This window comes from Pinus tabuliformis, chromosome 3_1 (genome assembly GCF_031772625.1).
Source record: "Pinus tabuliformis cultivar Carrire ecotype Pingquan chromosome 3_1, CPIR1, whole genome shotgun sequence".
Taxonomy (NCBI): domain Eukaryota; kingdom Viridiplantae; phylum Streptophyta; class Pinopsida; order Pinales; family Pinaceae; genus Pinus; species Pinus tabuliformis.
Genome location: NC_142301.1, coordinates 916649548 through 916671787, shown reverse-complemented (window position 1 = coordinate 916671787; position 22240 = coordinate 916649548). Strand labels below are relative to the sequence as shown.

The 22240-nt window shown below is 39.1% G+C and overlaps 1 protein-coding gene across 2 annotated transcripts in view; it reads right to left on the bottom strand.

The window, feature by feature from the left end:
* Positions 1-7860: 7860 nt before the first annotated feature.
* Positions 7861-22240, bottom strand: part of LOC149190684 (cell division control protein 2 homolog A) — a 49994-nt gene continuing 35614 nt past the window's right edge. For both annotated transcript variants that reach the window (XM_089412239.1, XM_089412238.1), the window contains exons 8-9: positions 8432-8485; positions 7861-8307 (exon numbers count right to left, since the gene is read on the bottom strand). In XM_089412239.1, coding sequence (XP_089268365.1) covers positions 8218-8307; positions 8432-8485 — 144 coding nt within the window. In that variant the 3' untranslated portion in view covers positions 7861-8217. The remainder of the gene's footprint in view (positions 8308-8431; positions 8486-22240) is intronic.

Here is a 22240-nt window from a genome sequence, read left to right as displayed (position 1 = left end):
CATTGAAAAGTTTACACCTTGTTGAGGCAGTCCCCAAAGCATTGTTGGAGACATTCTTTCGAGAATCATTGCAGACCTCCTTGGTTGAAAACTTTGTGAAGCACTTAAAGAATTGGTTGGTGCAGACCTTGAGTGACTTATTGAAGATTCTTAGAGATCATGATGAAGTCCTCATAATGTGGCCTTGAAGAATTGTATTTGGATAACATGAAGAATTGTGGAGACACCTTCTGAGAAGATAAAGTTGTCATTGATGAGCTAAATGCTTTGAAGATCGATTGAGGGCTTATTGCAGAAGATATTGGAGCATAAGGTTGGAGCCCTAAAGGTTGGTGTCTCGTAGAAACAAGGTTGGAGCCTTGGGAAGATAGGGTTAAAGCCTCGTTACATCCAAGTCAGTGTTTGGCAAAGTACAATTTGGAGCCTAGTGGATTGAAGATAGGTGTCTTCATCTAGGGTTGGAGCCCTAAGCATTATTGTACCTGATTCATTGTAAAGAAAAGGTTTGAAGTCCTCGTTATTTCTAATTAATAAAATCATTTATTCTATATATTGTTCATTTTGTGTTCTAGTTATAAGTGATCTAAAAACTGGTAAAATTACAACTGTAAAAGAAATATTGATTCACCAACCCTCTCTGTGTTTCCAAGAAGAGCAATGGCAACAGCACCTAAACAACATTCAGGTATTACTTCATAAACATCATAAAGTTTTTGTTGACATTCCTCTAAGCAAGCCACCAGACAAAGGTTTTGAACATGTCATTGAACTTGAGTAGGGTGTGGAGGCAGTGATAGCCACTCCCTATAGGCATCCCAAGGTCTATAAAGATGAGATAGAGAAGGCCATCAACGAGTTGTTGAGGATGGGCCATATTCGACCAAGCTCTGGTTTGTTCGCTTCTTTGTTAGTGATGGCTAAGAAGAAAGATGGCGCCTTGCGGATGTGTATCAACCATCGAGCTCTCAACAATAAAACAAGCAAGAACCAATATCCTATTCCCATGATCGATGAACTGATGGATGCTTTGAAAGGGGCCAAATATTTTCCAAATATTGATCTTTGACCTGGCTATCATCATATCTAGGTTTGGGAGTAAGATATCCCAGAGACAGCGTTTTGATGCCACTATGGGCACTAGGAGTTTTTGGTTATGCCATTTGGGCTAATAAATGCTCCTGCGACTTTCCAATCTTGTATGAACCATGTGTTCAATAACCAGTTGCAGAAGAATTTGTTGGTCTTCTTCAATGACATTGGTCTACAGCAAGAGATGGGAAGACCACCTAACGCACTTGGACGAGGTGTTGGTAATTCTGGAGAAGGAATTATATGCAAAGGAGTCCAAATGTGATTTTAGCACATGACAGAGATGCTCTATCTCCATGTTAAATTTGGCAACTAGGGCCAAACTCCACATGGGTCATCTTATTTATGACAACGAATATTTTTATTGGGTTCCTTTCTCCGAGAAGTGTAGGATTGATCTAGAGATCATTCGATTCTAACATGTACAAATGAAGTTATGAATTTGTACATTCAATCTGGGATGGGTGACCTCCCAGGATGTCCTGGTTACCGGGTGCAAGCGCCGAAAGTGATGATTAACGCTATGTGATTCATTTCACTAGTTTCAATCCCACTTCTTCACCCCTGTGAGCATCACCCGGTGCAATGAGTGCTAAGTGGACTATTCAAAAATCATGAGAAATTAGTTGATTACAACTACCTCCCATGGAAATGGTCATAGATAAATAACATTCTTAACACAATTGAATCCCAAAAATGATATCTAATATGGACAAATTGTCAAGGTCGGCCAGCAAACTTATGTAGGCTCAAAGCCCAACAGTGACGTCTATTCATCCTCAACGTTTGCTATAAACACATGATGCCACATCCTCATTTGGACACACTCATCTTCACACATCTCTCTCTCTCCTCATCTGATTGGGTATGCATTTCTAGGCAACATCTCTCTCCACACATGCGAAAGAAAGAAGGGCAATTTACTGTTTCAGCGTTGACCAAGTTTGACCGAATTTTCAGAGGTTGTTTTTTGGTTGCATTGACCAAGCGTTGACCTGTTTTGCAGCGATTTTGGGTGGAGGAATTTTGTCCCAGCAGGCCGCATTTCTGGGCACAAAAATTGAGGCAATTCGTTGATTTTTTACCAACATTGACTGTGGTTAGGGCTGACCACAGATTGACTATTTGACCAAATTTTGAATGGGTTGATTTCGAACTATTTTGAGGGTTGTTTCATCTTGTTGTTTGGAAGTCGAAGTTCACTGAAGTTGATCAAATCTTTGAGGGTCAAATCTGCCCTATTGACCAGTGTTGACTTTTCTGATTAGGGCTCTTTTACTGATGTTATAAATTATTAGAATTTGTAAATTGTACTCTCTCTCTGCTGAACTACTGAAGACTAAAAGAAGAATTGATCAAGGGTTTCCCCACATTGGGGTTTGTCCCTGGCTGGGGCCACATCTTGTGTCCTCTTGTCTTGGCTTGACTTCTACTTTTTATGTTTATGTTCTATCTGCACTTTACTATCATGTTGATGTGATTGCTAAACTGGATATTGATATTGGGCTAATAAAGATAATGAAGTAAAATTGCTCTAAAGCATAGAACATACCATTGTTGCCTAAAATTAATACTCTGGCATGTGATTGGTCGTGATGGGGTACAAGTGCATCAGGGGAAAATATGAGCAATCACTGTGGGTGCCCCACCCCAAATAATGTCACGGAACTGAAGAGCTCACTTGGTCTTTGCACTTACTAAAGGAAATTTATTAAGTGGTTTTCACAGTTAATAGCTCCTCTTACAGAGCTCACTAAGAAGAGAGCATTTAGTTAGTTAGAGAAAGAACAAGAAACATTTGAGAGGATGAAGGAGTTGATGAGCACATGCCATGTGTTTGCTTTACCAGATTCCACCCAACTATTCGTGCTGGAATGCGACGCTTCAGGGACAAGAATAGGAGCAGTTCTTATGCAAAATCAGCACCCCATAGCGTTTGAAAGTCGCAAGCTTAGATATTATGAGTTGCACTATTCGATCTATGATAAGGAGATGTTGGCCATAATGCATGCATTGGCCAAATTCACGCAGTGTCTAATGGAAAGCATATTTAAGGTAAAAATTGGCCATAATAGCTTGAAGTTCACCATGGCGCAAAAGGCACTGAGTGAGATGCAGTAAAATGGATTAGCAAGTTGCAGACCTATGACTTTGATATAGAGTACGTCAAAGGTAAGAACAACATAGTGGTCGACGCACTATAGAGAATGCCACCCACCTTCTCACTCATAGAGATCACTGAAGATTAGAAGTTGTTGCTACTGGTGGAGTATTCGAGGAATAAATTTGCTTGCGAGATTCTGGAAGGGTTGATCCTTGATGACAAGTATCGAGTTATGAATGACATTATTTACTATAAGGATCGAGTATATCTAGTGTCAGAATCAAAACTCGAAGAGAAAATTATGCAAGTCCCGCACAGCTCACCCTTAGCAGGGCATTAGAGATATTTTAAGACCTACATGATGATTAGGGAGAGGTTCACCTGGAAAGGCCTCAAGATCGATGTGTTGAGGTTCGGAGTGCAACACTTGCTAGCAAAATAAGGCAGAGCACACCCATCCAGCCGATTTACTATAGCCACTCCCCATCCCAGAGCAAAAGTGGGAGAGCGTTTCCATGGACTTTATCACTGGCTTACCTCCAGCCCAAGGGAAAAGAACACATATATGTAGTGATAGATCGACTCACAAAGTTTGCTCACTCCTTTGCCATATCATCAAAGTATGCAGCATCACAAGTGATAGAGTTATTTTTCAAAGAGGTCTTCAGATTACATGGGTTATCGAAGACCATTATCAGTGATAGAAATAGCAAATTCATGGGCGGCTTCTAGCAAGAGCTTTTCAGACTTGTAGGGACAAAGATGACTCCGAGCACCAACAACCATCCAAACAATGATGTGCAGAGCGAGATAGTGAACAAGTGGTTGGAAGGCTATCTCCGAAATTATATAATCGGCCAACAAAAGGCATGGGTAAAGTGGTTGCATTTGGGAGAGCACTGTTATAATACCACTTTCACATGTACATTCGCATGACTCCCTTCAGAGCATTATATACATTTGACAACTCGACATTTGCAGACAAGATATTTGGGGATATGCGGGCACCTCTGACCAAGGATTAGATTCAAGAGAGGCAAGACATTTTGAAAGCCCTCAAGGTCAACTTACACACGGACAAGAAACAACAGAAATTGTATGCAGACAAGCACAAGGTTGATCATAGCTTTGAAGTGGGAGACATGGTAAACCTATGTCTTCAACCCCATAGGCAAACATCATTAAAAACAAAGGGAGTGAAAAAGTTGAAACCCAAGTTCTACAGGTCATTCGAGATCTTGAGACGAGTTGGGGAAGTGGCCTACGAACTCGAGTTCACTGAAGGATGTAAAATTCATAACGTCTTTCGTGCTTTGTGCGTTAAAAAGGCCCTAGGGCAACATGTTGTTACATATGCAGAACTTCCACCATTAGACAAAGAAAATCTTGGTTCCGGAAAATATCCTAGAAACAAGGGAGAGGAAGTTGTGCAATAGGTCAATAAAGGAGGGCATGATAAAGCAAAAAGATCTACCTGTGGAAGATGCCACCTGGGAGGGTCAATAAGTGCGCAAATATCCTAAGTTAAAATTGCTCGAGGGAAAACAATTTTGGGCAAGGAGAACTGTAATGTCCCCGACCACTTAGGAGACTTGTGACGAAATCCGCTAGCCTAATGTGTGTCCCATAGGCTAAAGCGAAGAGATATTTAATAAAGGGACTTAAATTGCCCAAGGAAAACATTATGAAGTCTAAAAAGAAGAAAGGGTGATATTCCTTAGGCAAGTGAAAAAAGTCACTTTAACTTTATAAAGAGAAATATCGTAAAGTGACTTTATAAAGTTAATTTAATAAAGGGAAGGTGAAAAGGTGACCCTAATTTCATAAAAGAAGAAAAATGAGACTTTCATTATTCTTGCATTTGAGTTTTTTTGGAGAAAGTGCTCTTGAAGAGAGTTTGAAGGAGAAGCTTAGGGTTTTGGAACCCTAGCCACCATAGCAAACTTTGGCGTTAAAACTAGACACCTTAGTTTGGATTTAAGAACGAAATCAGTCGTATTTCACCACTGAACTTCAATGGAGAAAAGGATTTGCAGTAAATATTAATATTTTGAGGCGTTATCAGTTAATTTTATTCACTGATGTTTTTTACATAAATCTTATCTTACAAGTGATGGCCATGGAAAAATCTGGAAGTTATGTGAATGAGAATAAGGACCATTGAAAGTTGCAGATGCCAACTCTCAAAGAGAACGAGTTTCATCATTCACAAGCGAAGATTCTCACTGTTCTGAAGTTCAAATCTGTAAGGAAGACACAGCTCGAGTTTCATTGTGTTCTTGTGCTGGAGAAGTGGTCTCTGTTAAATCAGATTTTATCCTTGGAGGGGCATCGAGCTCCTGGTCAAAACCTCCAGTTTCTTTACAGCTGAACGAACCATATTTTCTTGGGCTGTTTACAGGTGGGCTGAGTTAAGCATATCATTTGTGGGGCCTATTCTCTTTGTAACTGGACTCCACACTCATCTGCTGGACATGGGGCCTGTACCTAGTGTGTGGATGTCAATTAATCTGGTTTTGAAGGTTTGTGGGCCTTATTTGAGACTTTGGTAAGTTGTATTACCACAGCTGAACGTAGCTGTGATTTACACTATTGCGTGGAGGATATATGGACCCTTTGGGGCTAGTTAACATAAAGAACAAGTGTGAAGAAATTGTGTGTATCATTTAGGAGCCCAGGGCAAGTTTCACTGACTGCTGTGCGTGTAATCTTGTTAGGATTTAGGCTTGTAAATCTTGCTGCTGTCAAATACAAGAAACTGTGTGCTTCCAGAATCTATTTCATTGTGATATTGTGTTGAGTTGGTGGTCAAAATTATATGTATCAGCTGTATGTAAATTTCTGAGTAATGAATATATCAGATTGAACTCTTTTGGGGCTTCAATGGTATGTTATTTGTTCACTGTCGTAAGATAATAGCTCCAGCAGCATCTATGTGATGTGTTTGACAAAATTTCTAGCTGAAATATTCACCGGAAAACTCAGAAATTTGTCAATTGGGAAGTTTCCTTGTTTGGAATTTTACACCTAGTTATAAGCAATCAAGTGCAAGCAAGACATTGATGATCAAAACAAGAGCATTCAATGATTGCATAAGGTTTGTATTTAAGATAAGATGCCCTCATTGTTTTACTGTGTGCCTTGAAAATGAGTAAAAAGGGGTATTGGTGTGAAACAAAATTCATGTATATGGGAATATGCTACTTGGTTTATTTGTGAATACAAAAATTTGCAGGCAAAGCTTCATGGAATCAATGCTGAAATGAGGGTCAATCATGACACCACAACCAGACATTAAGAGGATACTGGGAACAATTCTCCACCAAATAGACCACGAACTATTTTCATTGGTAAATGATTTGTTAGGTGAAGGGACTATCAAACCACCTAATTATCAAGGCTAGAACCAATGGGAGATTATTATTCACTTTTTGGAGAGGGTATTGGAAAATTCAACAGAGAAGGAAATACAACACTTGGTTTATTTAGAAAAGCAAAAATGGAGAAGGAAAGCTTCAGAATCACAACATCTCAACCAGATGTTAATAGGAGATCGAGAACAAGCAAAGAGCACTTTGAGTACTTGCAACACTCTTCTAGATCGCGTCACCATTCAATCACAAACTATCAGTGACTGTGAGGGAACTTTCAACAAAGGCAAAGTTTAAATAATCAAACAAGCTCTTGCCCATCTAATCCTTTAAAGAAAGCCAATCACTTTAGAAAACATGCACCTAAACTCAAAGGAACAAATCTTCAGGGAACATGCTCCTAAACTCAAAGGAGCAACTCTTCAGGAAACATGCACCTAACCTCAAAGAAGCAACTAACAGTGTCAACGCTTTTAAAACTTCACACAACTTGCTCATAACCAAAACAACTTTAGCAAGAAGACATGTCAATCACCAATGAAACAATGTAAGAACCTAAATTCATGCAGAATTGCTTACACAAACAAGAGAATGCCATATCCGTGGTGGAAAAAAAATGATCACCTACTTAGCCAACCTCTTCTGAAGAAGCGCAGGATCACATGAAGCAACGAGCAGGGATCATCCCCATCATTAATCCAAAGAGCTCAATAATGCAGTGATACCCATGAGCAAACAACACCAACAATGAGCTATCCATGTAGATCAAGATAATCACAGTTACTTCATCATCAATGCAAACATATAGTGCATGAAATCCATTGAAGAAAAGACAACAATATCATAGAAGATACCCTTATTCTCAACAAGGCACCCTTAGCATTCATTCAACAAGGAATACGATGTCACTAAAAGCCTTTGTAAAATCATCACAAACAAGCAGGTTTAAATTTTGAAATATAACTGGAAAACAACTATGCCTCCCAATCAAAAACATACTTCAAAAACAGAGTCACGAGGATATATCATATTGCAAATTTTAACAAGACTTCTTGCTCAGCAACAAACATCATTTATATACAACATTTCACCTTTTTCTATGGGCTGGACTTTTGAGAAAAGTTTTGTGGTTAGAATCCAGAATAAGCATTCTCATTCACAGTTCACCATTGGAACCTTGAATGATTCAAAGCAAGGGTTCCATCACCATTGAGATGTTATCATCAAAACCAGCATAAAAACCTCTTGAATATCATATCCTCTACACATCACCATAACAAGTAAATACTCGCACTATAAAGCATAGAAAACCAGATTGCACAATATTATAAAATACCCAGTCAGTAACAACAGATGGCAAAGAATTTCAAATGATCAGTCATATTTGACAATCGTAAACAACTTAATTTCCAAATAAAGTTTTGTTCAATAGTCTTGAAGAACTAGAACCACCACAATCCAGCTACACCAAAGGTGCAAATCCTTAACAAGTGTGGCAAAATATTTAAAAAAAAACATCGTATACTTAATCATGTTACTTATACAGGTTTCCATCTAGTTTACCAGCCTCCAAAGAGCAACTCACTGGTGAGATGATGCAGGCTACGCTACAACAGGCCAATAATCTTTTTATCCCCACAGCTAATATACAGGTCAGGGTACAAAACCTAGATCTTTGAAATACTCGTGCTCCAGAGCACTACGAGCAGTGATGCGTCTACTGGGCTCCAGGCACAACATTTTCTGGGAGGGAACATGGTGGCAGAAAAACAAAGAAACAAACAGCAAAGTTGTCAGCATTAAGAAAAATTGTTACCTGACATCCTTTGATCATATTCCAAAGAACAAAGATAATGTTTGTCCTCACCGAGAGAAGATCAATTCCTGCTGGCTCAAGACCTGGAACCACAGTTGCCAAATCCTGTTGAATGCAAAACAAGTGAAGAAAGTTTTAAATCATGCATCAATATCACCATGTCTCCCATATGTATTTCAAATGGAAATAAAACTTGAATGTCCACTGAGTTCAATAGAAAAAAAGTAAATGTTATTGATGGGATGATCTATGCAAGAATAATCATAGAGCTAATTAAGATCAATGATGCTTGGCCAAATTAAGATCCCTGCCGAGTGTTGTGCAAAAGTTATGCAATACAATGGAACCCCAACTTCCCTCTCTTCAAGCCCATAACTTCACCCCAACTTCCCTCACTTCTGAAGATCTTGCAGTTTCACCTTGTATAAGGCCCAAAACATGATGCATAGTCTTAATCATTACTCCTATCAAGAAGCCCTCTTCTAACCTCCTCTAACAGGGGACTGGCAATTAATTTAGGAAATCATCATTTAATGCAGTGCAGAAATTCCATTATTTGCATTCAAAGGGGAGAACATGCAACTCACAGATGCATCAAACATGGAAAATAACACTGGGAGCAGCAGACTTGTGTGAAGTTCAAATGAACTAGAAGCCCAACATGCCCCTCATAGTCATTGCTCTATTTATGGAACAATTTACTAGTAGAATAGTATTTCATTTGTCACTTGGAACAGGCATTGAAAGTCAAGTGGATGGATAAGCTCTTCTGGGACTCCTGGACTGCACCTTTTTGAAAATCGGTAAGGTGGGACCTCCTGGAGAAGTTTTAAGTTAGTAAGACTTTGTTTTGTTTGGCTAGCGTACTAAGGGCCATCTACCATTATTGAACTATTTTTTAAGATCCTTTAAAGTTTCAAGTAAAAAGGAAAAAGAAACGGCTGCTCTTTTCCAGCATACTGGAAAACAGCCAAAATAAGAGCAATCTCTGACTGTCCAAAAACACCAAAAAACTCATTTCCAAAATTCCTACACCTTTGTCTAACTGCAAACACATCTGATGTCAATTGGGTCTAGCTCCACTGTTAGGTGGAATGATTGTTATCCTCCCTACAATGGTTCTATTCCCGCCAATGACATGTTGATATGGCCTTTGGCCCTAAGGAATTTTCTTAAGCCTGGGTGCCATCCTCAGAATGAGGCAAAGTTCCCTGGGTTTTCTCAGGATATATTTTGCAAAAAGCATTTTAGTCAATTGGGTCTAGCCCAGGCAATTGAGGAGGAATGTTATCCCTCCACACCCAGGACCAATTCTCACAAGTGACATGTTGACCTCTTAATGAATGTATTGGTGATTGCCCCGAGCCCCAAACAAATTTGCTTCACCCTGGATACCATCCTCAGAATGAGAGGAAGTGCCAGGACTTATATTCCAAAAAAATTGTAAATTGGGGCTACGCTGGGTGGTTGTGAGGAGTGTTAACCTTCCAACCCAAGAGTAATTCCCACAAGTGACACATTCAGCACTTGATGACCATATTGTTGTCACAGTCTTCACTCCTGTGTTGACAAAGCCTCAAACTTCTGCAGAGTCAGGTTTTCCCTCACCTCATGGGGTTTCACCAGGATGTTTATTTCACAAGAAATAAAAATAGATAACAAAAAAAAGAACTGAAACATATCTGTACAAATGGAAAATAGTTTACAAGACATGGCTGGTTCTTAATAATAAGGTGCTAGCATGTGATAATCATCGAAGTTAAGAAAGATGTGGACCATCCAGATGCCATTTCTGTTATCCTTGTGATGAAACTGTTAACCACTCTCTTTCTTGGGCTTATATTGGATGGGTCTGGAAAGAGCTGAGGTTTTGACAGGTTTGAGATTGGTTTGCAGTGGAAACTTGATGGTGCTCTTAGAGAGGTTTATCATTCCAATACAATTAGCTATCCAAAATTTTAATATTTTGAAAATTTTCCCACAGAAGAATGTTGATAAGGCTCCCAGGCAGGTCGTACAGGAGGTAATTGATAGAACCAGCTCTTGGTTATATTTCGATGGGGCTGCTCAGGGAAACCCATTGGTTTGTGGAGCTGGAGGTATTGAGTTTATATCTGAATATCACTGGCTGAAGTTTAGACCTGGTTTGGTTCTCGATACCAACAACTTTGCTGAGATTACCACTCTAAAACTGTCTCTGCTTCTAGCAGCTGAAGGGGGTGCATCAGACCTTCAAGTTTTTGGTGATTTAATGCTAGTGATCAAGTAGTTAACAAGGGAAAATCAGACAGAAAACTATATACTTCGACCAATTTTAGAGGAGATTGTCTCTATAAAATCTGTTTTCACTTCAGTCTCCTTTCAGCATAAATTAGGAAACATCCTAAGCTGGGACATTATAATAGATATGTAGTGGTGATAAAATGATGTCTTATAATATCTGTAAGTAGTTAGAATGGTAGATTTTTGCAGAAGGGATCCCTTATGTGGGCAATGGGCGTAGATGTATATTCATTGCAAGTACTGTATTTGACATTTTTAAAGATGTCCTGACAACAACATCTGCAGAACGTAATCCCCTTTCTATCAAATTATGATTTGTTTCCACAGGTGATATACATATATAATTTGCAATTTTTTCTTAATCAGCAAATGGGGATTGCAGTTGATTTTGTATCCTATATTTCAACTTCACAACCTACTTGCTTAGGATTTCATGAGCATAACAATGTATGCATCATAGGTTTTACATATACATTAAATCAATAGAAATCTTCACAATATTTGGGAAGATAATAACTAATCCAGAAATCTGAATACAATACAACAACGGAAATAGTCAAACTCCATCCCCCCACCATTACCACCACAGAAACCAAAAGAAAATTGTATATATAGGGCAAGGCATTTGGCCAAACTGTCAATAGATTACATTGTCAAAACCAACTTGCCTACATATTTAACCCATTCCTGAGTAGATGGTCAACTATATTGTATACTAGTAATTGTGGGAAATTAAATTGACTAAATGAACGAAATCAATCAAGACTTCTAAATATAATGGATAGGTTGCTGCTCAAAATTGGGCTGATGTACAAAAAGAACAAAAGTTTAGAAGAAATGAATATCTTCTGTCTAAATGAATACCTTTCCTACATATGTTTTAATAATTGATCTAGATTATTTCCATGTCAACCAAACTAGTTGCATGTGCCAACAGTAAAATTTAATGAAATACTGATTTTTCAATGCAGGGCCGAACAGTACTGAATTAATCATAGCTGTTGTCACAAACAGCAATAGCATTTATTTCAATTCAACGGCAGCCATATTAATCACCAATGACAGCTATACTCCTGCGAAACAATTTCTGTACTATATATTAAATAACAGCTATATAATGCATTAATTATAGCTATACTAGGCACATTAGCAACAGCAACAATTGCAGTCTTTATTAAAATGAAAAGAGTATTTTTACAAAACAAGAATGATATTTATAAATTCATTATCAGTCGAGAGAAGGCAGCCTACACTTAATGCAGGCTACCAACTTGAATTTATTGCAAGGTTGGCTTGGTAGATGCTCTTGTGTGAAAAATCACAGTCTTGGAATCAAATCTGATTGAGTCACTCATTACCACCATCCTCCTAGAAAACTGGGGAATAGAGAGAGAATTCCAAGGGCGAGCTGGCATGGTACCAATGTCCTTAACTGGAATGCTTGATACACAGGCAGAGAGGGAATATATTTCGCCAAGCGAATTAAAAAAAATAAAAAATAAAAAATATGTGCACTGCCCTAACAAATTGAGATGGCCTATCACAAAAGATATATGGATATATATTTAATAGATGCAGCTAACAATTTTCCTACCATTCTTTGCACATTGCCACTTTTAATATAAGTGCAGAAGTAGATACATGTACCTTCTTGCGCAAAAATTATCTTATTATTTATTGTCCTTGATTTACATCACCATGAGCTGTAGCTAGGCCCTAGAACTTACACCAAGCTAAGGTATAATACCTTTCAGCTGGCTAACACTTTCAGGGGCAACAGCATTATCTTGACAAATCCAGGGCAGGGCAGATGCCATTACGCTGATTACCACCTCCAAAAGATGTCAATTGCATCATATTAGCATGTACCATTTACTTTCCTTCTATAGTAAGAGTGATGATGAGCATGCTAATTGTATCCAGAAGCAGACGAAGTGATTTTTATCACACAGATAGATGCAATGAACACAAAGTTATGATGAACAAGTGTGATTGATAGACGGGAGTCTATCCAATCCTACTTCATGAGGATTACAAAAATGAAGAATGATCTTCTATATATTGGAGAGGTTGTTGCTGTCAAGGAGCTCACTCTCATTGCTCTTGGAGGTCTCACAAGAGCATGGGATGTGTTTAACACCACTATTCTTAACAATGACAGGATTCCTAGTTTCGATGAATTATTGGCTAGATGCACACAAGAAGAGACAAGGATGATGGAGAGAGACAAGCCTTCAAATGGAAATGAACCTACTGCTTTCTCCACTCATGCAAAGAGGAAGAACAATGCTGGTCCAAAGAGACAAGGTCAAGGATTCAAGCAGGGATTCAAAGAAGGAAGAAAAGGAAGGTGCTACAATTGCAACAGGTTTGGCCACTATGCTAGAGAGTGTCCTCACAAGAAGGATACTCCACGGGATGACAACAACAACAACAACAATCACAACAATTTCAAAGGCAATGGCAATCAAAGGAACAACAGGTTCAACAACAAAGGAAAGAGGAATGCTCCCGCTGCTCGATATGGTAATGGTCGACCTCCCAAAAGGACGAGAAATTCCAAGTATGAGGAAACTAATGTTGTAGAAAAACAAAAAGAATTTTATCTTATTTCCGCCCTCACTACTGCCTCTCCTTCGGACACTTTGGATCATTGGTTGATTGATAGTAGTGCCTCAAGGCACTTCACGGGGTACCAGGAGGCCCTCTTAAATTTGATTGAAAAGAAGACTAATTTGGAGATCATGTAGGAATTTACAGGGTAAGTTCCTCAGACAGAACACCAAACGACAGCGCTCACAAACAGATCACAGATCAATACACCAGTATTTTGATGTGGTTAAAACCCTCAAAGAGGGAAATAGTCCACGGCCTGAGCCAACGCAGCCACTTCAGGCAATTTATTAATAAAAGAATGAAAATTTACATATGCTTCTCTCATAGACGGATTTCCCTACAAATGACCCTCCATGCGCTTTAAATAGAAATCATGGACCAATCGGGTGTTAAGCCACGGATCAAGTGTCGGTAATACCAAGGAGAGAATGAACCGTCGGATTGTAAGTTACAAAATGTACAAGGTAAAGAAACACACTTTACCTAACTTTGTACCTAACTCTATACTAGACCAAGTTGTATTTAACTATTTCCTATGTGTCGGAATATCCTAACATCCCCCCTTAAAAACAACTTGGGATAGGATTGAAGGATTTACAAATATGACACAATAGGAGAAAGAAGGAGGCACTAGAGCCTATCCCCCCTTAGTGACAACTTCCTGAACTCCAACCATAAATCAAAGTTTAGTGAACTTCGCCTCTGTGAGAGCCTTTGTAAAGATGTCTGCAACTTGATCATTTGTTGAACAATATTGTAATTCAAGAACATGGTCACGAAGGAGCTTTTTGATGAAGTGCATGTAAAGTTCAATGTGTTTGCTGCGCTGATGTTGGACTGGATCTTTGCATAGCTGAATGGCACTTTGATTATCACACCAAAGTGTAGTCGGATGTTGCTGCTGAAATCCAAACTCTGACAGGATCTGACGAAGCCACAAGTCTTCCTTACTAGCTTCTACAGCACCACGATACTCTGCTTCTGCTGAAGAAAGAGAAATGGCACCTTGTTTCTTGCAAGCCCATGTAATAGGTCCTGAACCAAGAGTGAACACATAACCTGCAGTAGACTTCTGATCATCAGAGTCACCAGCCCAATCGGAATCAGTGAAACCAACCAATAGAGGAGCTGCTTCGGCACTGTAATGAATCCCAAACTGAACTGTACCTCGAACATAACGAAGTATTCTTTTAGCTGCTTTCCAATGACTTTCATGTGGGTTTTGCATAAACCAAGCAACAAGGCCAACGGCAAAGGAAAGGTCAGGACGAGTATGGGTTAGATACAAAAGTTTTCCTACAAGTTGACAGTATAAGGTAGCATCAACTTCAGGAGAAGTACAAGTGATTGAAAGTTTAACTCCAGACTGAAAGGGAGAAGGGGTTGGCTTACAGTCTTCCATGTGAAAGTGGCGTAGAATATCACATGCATACTTGGACTGAGAAAGGGAAATACCTTCCTTGGATTGCAAGACTTGAAGACCGAGAAAATAATGTAAGTGTGCTAAGTCTGTCATTTCAAACTTCCTTTTAAGGCTAGACTTCACATGGTTTATAAGGTTGGGATCACTACCAGTCAGGATAAGATCATCAACATAAAGAACAAGAATGATAAGAGACTTGCCCACTTTCTTGGTGTAGACAGTATTGTCAAAATGACACCTAGAAAAGCCATTTTCTAAAAGAAAGTTATCCATTTTGGCATACCAAGCTCGAGGAGCTTGCTTGAGACCATAAAGGGATTTCTTAAGCCGACATACAAGGCTGGAGTCTGTTTGTATAAAGCCAATGGGTTGTTCCATATAGATTTCTTCATGCAAGTCCCCATGCAAGAAGGCAGATTTAACATCCATCTGATGGACTTCCCATTTGAAAGAGGCAACAAGGGAAAAAACAAGGCGGATAGAGTTCATTTTGGCAACAGGGGAGAAGGTTTCAGTATAGTCAATGCCTTCAACTTGTGAAAAACCCTTAGCAACAAGACGAGCTTTATGTTTATCAACTTTCCCATCTGGTCCATACTTGGTTTTGTAAACCCATTTGCATCTAACAAGTTTTCGTCCCTTTGGTAGAGGAACAAGATCCCATGTATCATTTGCCAATAATGAATGATATTCTTCATTCATAGCTGCTTCCCAATCTGGATGGCCTGAAGCTTCTGCAAAGGTGTCAGGATCATAATTCACTGAAGCTTGAGCCAGTAAAGAAGAGGCTCTCTCGAACTGAGAACGTGTACGTCGCTGATCTGTAGGATCACCGGCAAGATCACCTGCTGCATCCCGAGTAGCACGGACCCATTTTGGAAGCTGAGGAGCTGAAGGAGGATCCTGAGAAGGTGGGGGAGGATTTTCATCCTCGCTTTCATCATCTGAAGAAGAAATATTTTCAAAAGTAGAAGAGATAGGGAGAGGTGGCACATCCGCGGAACTAGGCTTGCAGGCCGATATATTTTCAGCAAACTTTACATCTCTTCTAATGATAACATTTTTGGACTTAAGTGGAATAAGTCTATATCCTTTGACATCTTCAGAATATCCAACAAAAATACATTTTTCACTCTTAGGTTCTAAAGCTTTATGTTTCTCATCTAGAATATGGGCCCATGCTTCACTTCCAAAAACACGGAAGTGACTTACATCTGGTTTGATTGAGCTCCATGCTTCTTCTGGAGTGATATTCTTTAAAATCTTAGTAAGAGTGTGATTTATTATGTAATTTGCACAGTTAATTGCTTCTGCCCAATAATTAAGACTAAGTCCTTTAGATTGAAGCATACAATTAGCCATTTCCTTTAAGGTGCGATTCTTCCTTTCAGCTACACCATTTTGTTGTGGAGTATATGGAACAGTATGTTGCATTTGAATTCCATTCTCAGTGCAAAAGTTGATGAATGTGTTTTTAACATATTCTCCGCCATTATCAGATCTTAGCTTAAGAATTTGATGTCCAGATTGTTTTTCAACAAAGGCCTTAAAGGCCAAGAACATGTTAAATACTTCACTCTTGAGTTTTGAGAAGTATACCCAAGTGCGTCTGGAGAAATCATCAATGAAAGTTAAGAAATACTTGTAGCCAGAGAATGAAGCAACTGGAAGTGGACCACATAAATCACTATGCACGAGCTGAAAGGGGCTGAGGCGTGCCAAGAGGCACGTTTTTCAAAACTGTCCCGATGATGTTTTCCGAGTACACATCCGGAACAAACACCATCTCTGCAAGATACCATGGGAAGACCTGTCACCATATTTTCTTTACATAGATTCTGAAGAGAGCGATAGTTTAAGTGACCAAATCGCTCATGCCAAAGTTTGCTCACTTCATCATTATGAGCAACAAATACTGAGGGAAGATTTGATGACCCAAAGTTGTGAAACTTATACAACCTTGTAGAATCATCAACAATGCCAGTAGCTAAAATCTATCTAGGATCTCTTAGGTCCTTAATTACAACATCGTGAGGTGAAAATTCAACGATTTTACCTTCACCTGAATGGGTTATCTGATATACAGATAGAAGGTTGCGGGATAAGGTTGGAACACATAATACATCATTAAACTGACCATTGTCTAGATGAACAATTCCAATCCCTACAACACTAAGAGATCTATCATCACCAACATATATATTTTTGGTGTTACAATCATTTAAAGAAGAAAACATGGCTTTGTTTTTGGTCATGTGATAAGAAGCTCCAGAATCAATGAGCCACTCATGAGAATGAGAAGAAGAAGATACAATCAGTGCATAGCCAGACCGAGAAGCTTGACAACCACATGCAGAAAGTGCCATTCCTAAAGATGAAGTTGAAGTTGAAGATTGCTCCAAATGGATGTTATGCTTTTTCATTGCTGCTTCCAAGGCTTCCATCTTCTTAAAGCATTTGGATTCTAAGTGGCCATCTCGATTACAAAAGTTGCAATGTCTATCAGTCTTCTTCCCTTTGTTTTTATTTTTCTTATCATTTTGTTGAAATGATTTTTCATTTTGAGGCTGAAATTGCTTAGGACCCTTGTTTGGTTTAGGACCATTCTTTTTAGGATACAACTTCTTAGGATTCTTTGGATTTGGTTGCTGCTGGGCGACTAATGCTTTCTTAGAAGAGTTTCCAAGATGAAGAAGACCAAGGTGTAAGAGTTTTTCTTGTTCTCTTATTAAAGAATCACAAAAGGAATCAAAGGAAGGGGACTTGTAGGTTTGTCCTTGCGAAATGAAGGCTTCTCTTGTAGAATGGAAGGTGGAAACAAACACAGAATAGGCTGGTCCCAACTTAGTAAGAATGGAGTAGATAAGGCTACTATCTTCTTTCTTAACCTTAACACCTTCCAAGAGAAGTCTAAGGGTCTTGAACTTGGACAAAAAATCTTCAATGCAAGAAAAATTATTAGGGTCCAATGTAAGCAATTCATTTTCAAGTTGATGGGCTTTAAGTTCATTTTTAATTCCATAGACTTTAGTAATCTGTTGCAGTGCTTCATCGGGAGTATCAAGTTCTGCAATATGGAATCTAAGATCTGGAGAAATAGACATTCCTATCAACCCACGTGCTTGGTCTTGCCTATTTTCCCATTTAGCTGCCTTGTCTTCATCTTTCGGTTTGGTCTCTTGGCCTGTGGCTATTCTGTAAAGACCTTTACTTCTAAGTAAATCCACAATGTAGGACCACCATTGGAAGTAGTTAGTGCTATCAAGAATGACTTGGCATGGACTTTCCATTTTTAACAGAAATTGAAGCTGTAGATGCTGAAACTAAGTGTACCAATGGAAAGATCTCGAAAAATTAGGCTGTTTCAAAAAAAACGGTTTTGAAAACGGCTTCCGGATGAAGAAGTTATGGCTTTTTGAAAAAAATTTGATGAAGTCGCCGACGAAGTGCGGGAATGTGCGGAAATGAAAAATCCGCCCCCAAAAAATGGAGACTTGAACCCAAGACCTCTACTCTCATAAATTAGCTTTGCACCAAGTGAGCTATACAAAAAGTTTGAGAGAGAGAGAGCGGGGGGGTTGATGCTTTGGGTTGCTTCCTTGCTTTGAGAAAGCTCTTTTTCCCTACAAAACAAAAAACACAAAACCCAACACGGACATACAAAAAAAAACGAACGTTGCGGCTCGAAGTTAGCTTTAGCCGGAAACTAGATATTTTCAAAAATAAACAAAGTTAGCTTTAGCCGGAAACTAAATATTTTCGTCAATGTTTCTGATTTTCCGAGATCACACTAAGGCGCAGTGGAAAAGAGCATACGCATGAGAAAAATCCTTCCTTTCTGTTTCTGATTTGCCCAGATCGCACAGAGTCGCAGGGCAAAGAGCATACGCAAAAATGAAAGGTATAGATCCGATAATAAAAAAAGCTAAATAAACCGAAAACCGAAATAAACAGAGAGAAAATAACTGTAAACTGCAAATAAACACTGTATACCTCCAGATCTTAAAAATGACGCAGCTAGGGCTACCAGAAACCTTTTCGCGTGAAACGAAAGGGGTTCCTCACTAGAACAGATGCTCCCAACACAACAGAGCAGTCCTCTCGGCCCGAAAGCAGTCAGAAACAGTAGATCTAGGAAACAGTAGTCGGATTCAGTTCTACCGGCTTCAGATCTGGATCACCAACAGACGCGGCCCTCAAATAGCTCTGATACCATGTAGGAATTTACAGGGTAAGTTCCTCAGACAGAACACCAAAGGACACTGCTCACAAACAGATCACAGATCAATACACCAGTATTTTGACGTGGTTAAAACCCTCAAAGAGGGAAACAGTCCACGGCCTGAGCCAACGCGGCCACTTCAGGCAATTTATTAATAAAAGAATGAAAATTTACATATGCTTCTCTCATAGACGGATTTCCCTACAAATGACCCTCCATGCTCTTTAAATAGAAATCATGGACCAATCGGGTGTTAAGCCACGGATCAAGTGTCGGTAATACCGAGGAGAGAATGAACCGTCGGATCACTACATATCGTGACCGTCGGATTGTAAGTTACAAAATGTACAAGGTAAAGAAACACACTTTACCTAACTCTATACTAGACCAAGTTGTACTTAACTATTTCCTATGTGTCGGAATATCCTAACAGATCATACTTGGAGAAAATGCCACCTACCCTGTGAAAGAGATAGGAACTGTCATTCTTCACTTAAATCAATGTCAAACCCTTCATCTACAAGAAGTATTGTATGTACCTGATTTGAAGAAGAACCTGTTGTCTATTTCTGCAATGGAAGATAAAGGTTTCAAGGTAGCATTCATTGATGTAAAGGTACGTATTTGGCAAAGAAACCCTAAAGATGCATTTACACTTGGATTTAGGGTTGAAGGTCTCTATCAAGTTGAAGTAAGTCCTTTGGGAGCTATGACTTGAGATACTTCTCTTCAATTTGAATTATGGCAACGAAGATTTGTGATGGTCACAGGTATGCCCGAGTTCAACATGAACCATGAAGGAGTTTGTCATGGTTGTGCAACTGGGGAACTTACAAGGGGACCATTCCCCTCGAGTGAGAGTCAAACTATGGACATTCTTCAATTAGTCCATTCTAATCTATCAAGTATGTTGCCTATAACATCATTAGGAAGATACTTTTACTATGCAATTTTTGTGGATAACTTCTCTCGCAAAACGTGGATCTATTTCTTAAATAAGAAGGATGAAGTGTTCAAATGGTTTCGTTCTTTCAAAGCTTTGGTGGAGAATGAAACAAGGAAGAAGATCAAAAAATTGAGGACCGAAAATGGAACTGAATATGAATCAAATGAATTCAATGACTTTCGTAGAGGCTGGCATTAAGAGGGAGACAATCGTTGCATACACTCCTGAGCAAGATGGTGTTGCTGAAAGGAAGTAACAAACAATCATGGAAGCTACTCGTGCCATGCTCCATGATCAAGGTCTACCAAATTTCTTATGGGGAGAAGTTGCCAACATTGTCATATATGTTCAAAATATGAGCATGCATCAAGCATTGGACTTCAAGACCCCCGAAGAAGTTTTCACTAGTAAGAAACCTGATGTATCTCATTTTAGAATATTTGGATGTCCCGTATATTTTCATGTGCCTAAAGAGAAAAGAAACAAGTTAGAAGCATCTAGGAAGAAAAGAATATTTGTGGGCTACAGTGAAACTTCGAAGGCTTATAGAATCTATGTACCTGGTCAAAGAGAAGTGGAAATAAGCCATGATGTCACTTTCGATGAAGATTCTACCCTTGGGAAAGCCAAAGATCTTCCTATCCCAAAGAAGGACAATGATGATGTCACAGGAAAACAAGATGAATCTCTCCACCTCAAGGAAAAGTCCTTTGTGGCTCAAAGATACTCTCAAAGATGCTAAAAGGCATATTGCTCCAAGAGGGGCATTTCGTGAAAGCAAGAAGCCGAACAAGCACCAAGGGCACTTAGCTACTATGAGTACTATCGTTCAATCTAAGTCGTGTACATTCAAAGAAGCCGTGAAACACCAAGTATGGAAGGGTGCAATGAATGAGGAGTACGAATCAATCATGAAGAATGATGTTTGGGATGTGGTTCCTAAACCCAAGTGGTCACCTCAAAATGGCTTTACAAAATCAAACATGGCGCTGATGGGAGTGCTGAAAAATACAAGGTTGGGTTCGTTGCTCGAGGCTTCTCTCAAAAGGAAGGAGTGGACTATGACAAGAAATTTGCACTGGTTGCCTAATACACCATTATCTGATCTATTTTTGCTCTTGTTGCCTCTCAAGGATGGAGCCTACACCAAATGGATGTTGCCTCTCGATCTTCATAATGACGTGTGTAATCATCATTTTATGTAATTGATGTAAAGAAGAAAATAAAATTATTTTGTAAAGCTTGAGTCATGGGTTTCATGCTATAGGACTTTTCTTTTATAGTTAAGGCTCCCATTGTGGGCCTTTAGGGTTAGTCATCAAGTCATCAAGTCTATTGAGTCAATGTCAAAGCTTGAAGCCCCATTTGGGCATATTATACATTTTAAAATTGAAGTTAATTGTATCACAAACCCTCCAAGACCTTGTCACAAGCTATGCCTCGTGTCAACCTTCAAATGGAGATAAAGATGTTTCTAGTAGGGCAAGTCGGCCTACCCTTTGCACAAGTCGGCTTATTTCTATAGGCTGATCACTATATATTGAGGTATCTCGACCTCCATTTGGACATTCACTCGACCAAGCGGGAAAGAGAGAAATAGAAGTGTGAAGATCTCAAGAAGAGTCCTATCACCAAGATTGTTTTTCCGATATGTTCTTGGGTTAACACCACACGTGTGAGGATCTAGTGCTATCTACTACAAGAAGGACTGAGATATCACAGTCATATTGAGAGGGCAAATTTAGGGAGAAAAAAAAGTGATTCTCAAGTCAAGTTGAAGGAGAAAGAGTCTCCATCTAAAGCGAAGGGAATCAAGGTGTTATTCTCTCTCACATGCCACATCTAGGGTTTCTGAAGTAGGGTCAAGAGTTGCAGATATGAACCAAGGGACCGAAATCTAAAGGATAGCCGAGATAGTGGGAGAAGGCGAAATTTTGACCATCGTTGACTCAAGGAAGAAATCAAACTAAGAAGGCTTGTGACTTGGTCTTGGAGAGGTTGTTGTGTCAAGGGTCATGGTCTTGGTTTTCGTCAATTGAAGTATCTATAAGAAGAAGAATTCATTTGGGTTTTCCTCTCAAGTTGGAGAGGTTTTGGCTCTGGCTAATCACCTACATTTTGTGTCTCTTGTCTCTTTATTATTTATGCTTTGGTAGTTGTTTGATGAAGAATAACACTATAATAATTTAAGCAAGGAGAAGATCCTAATCTAAAGCAGTAAAAAGCATTCACAAGCAATTATCATCAAAGAGAAATATTTTAATCTTAATGCGCCATAGATTTCTCAACATGGCCTTCCTTGTGCATTTTACAAGACCATGTGGAAACCAAATGGTGATAATTATTTTCATTTTGCAGCTTGGGTCTTCA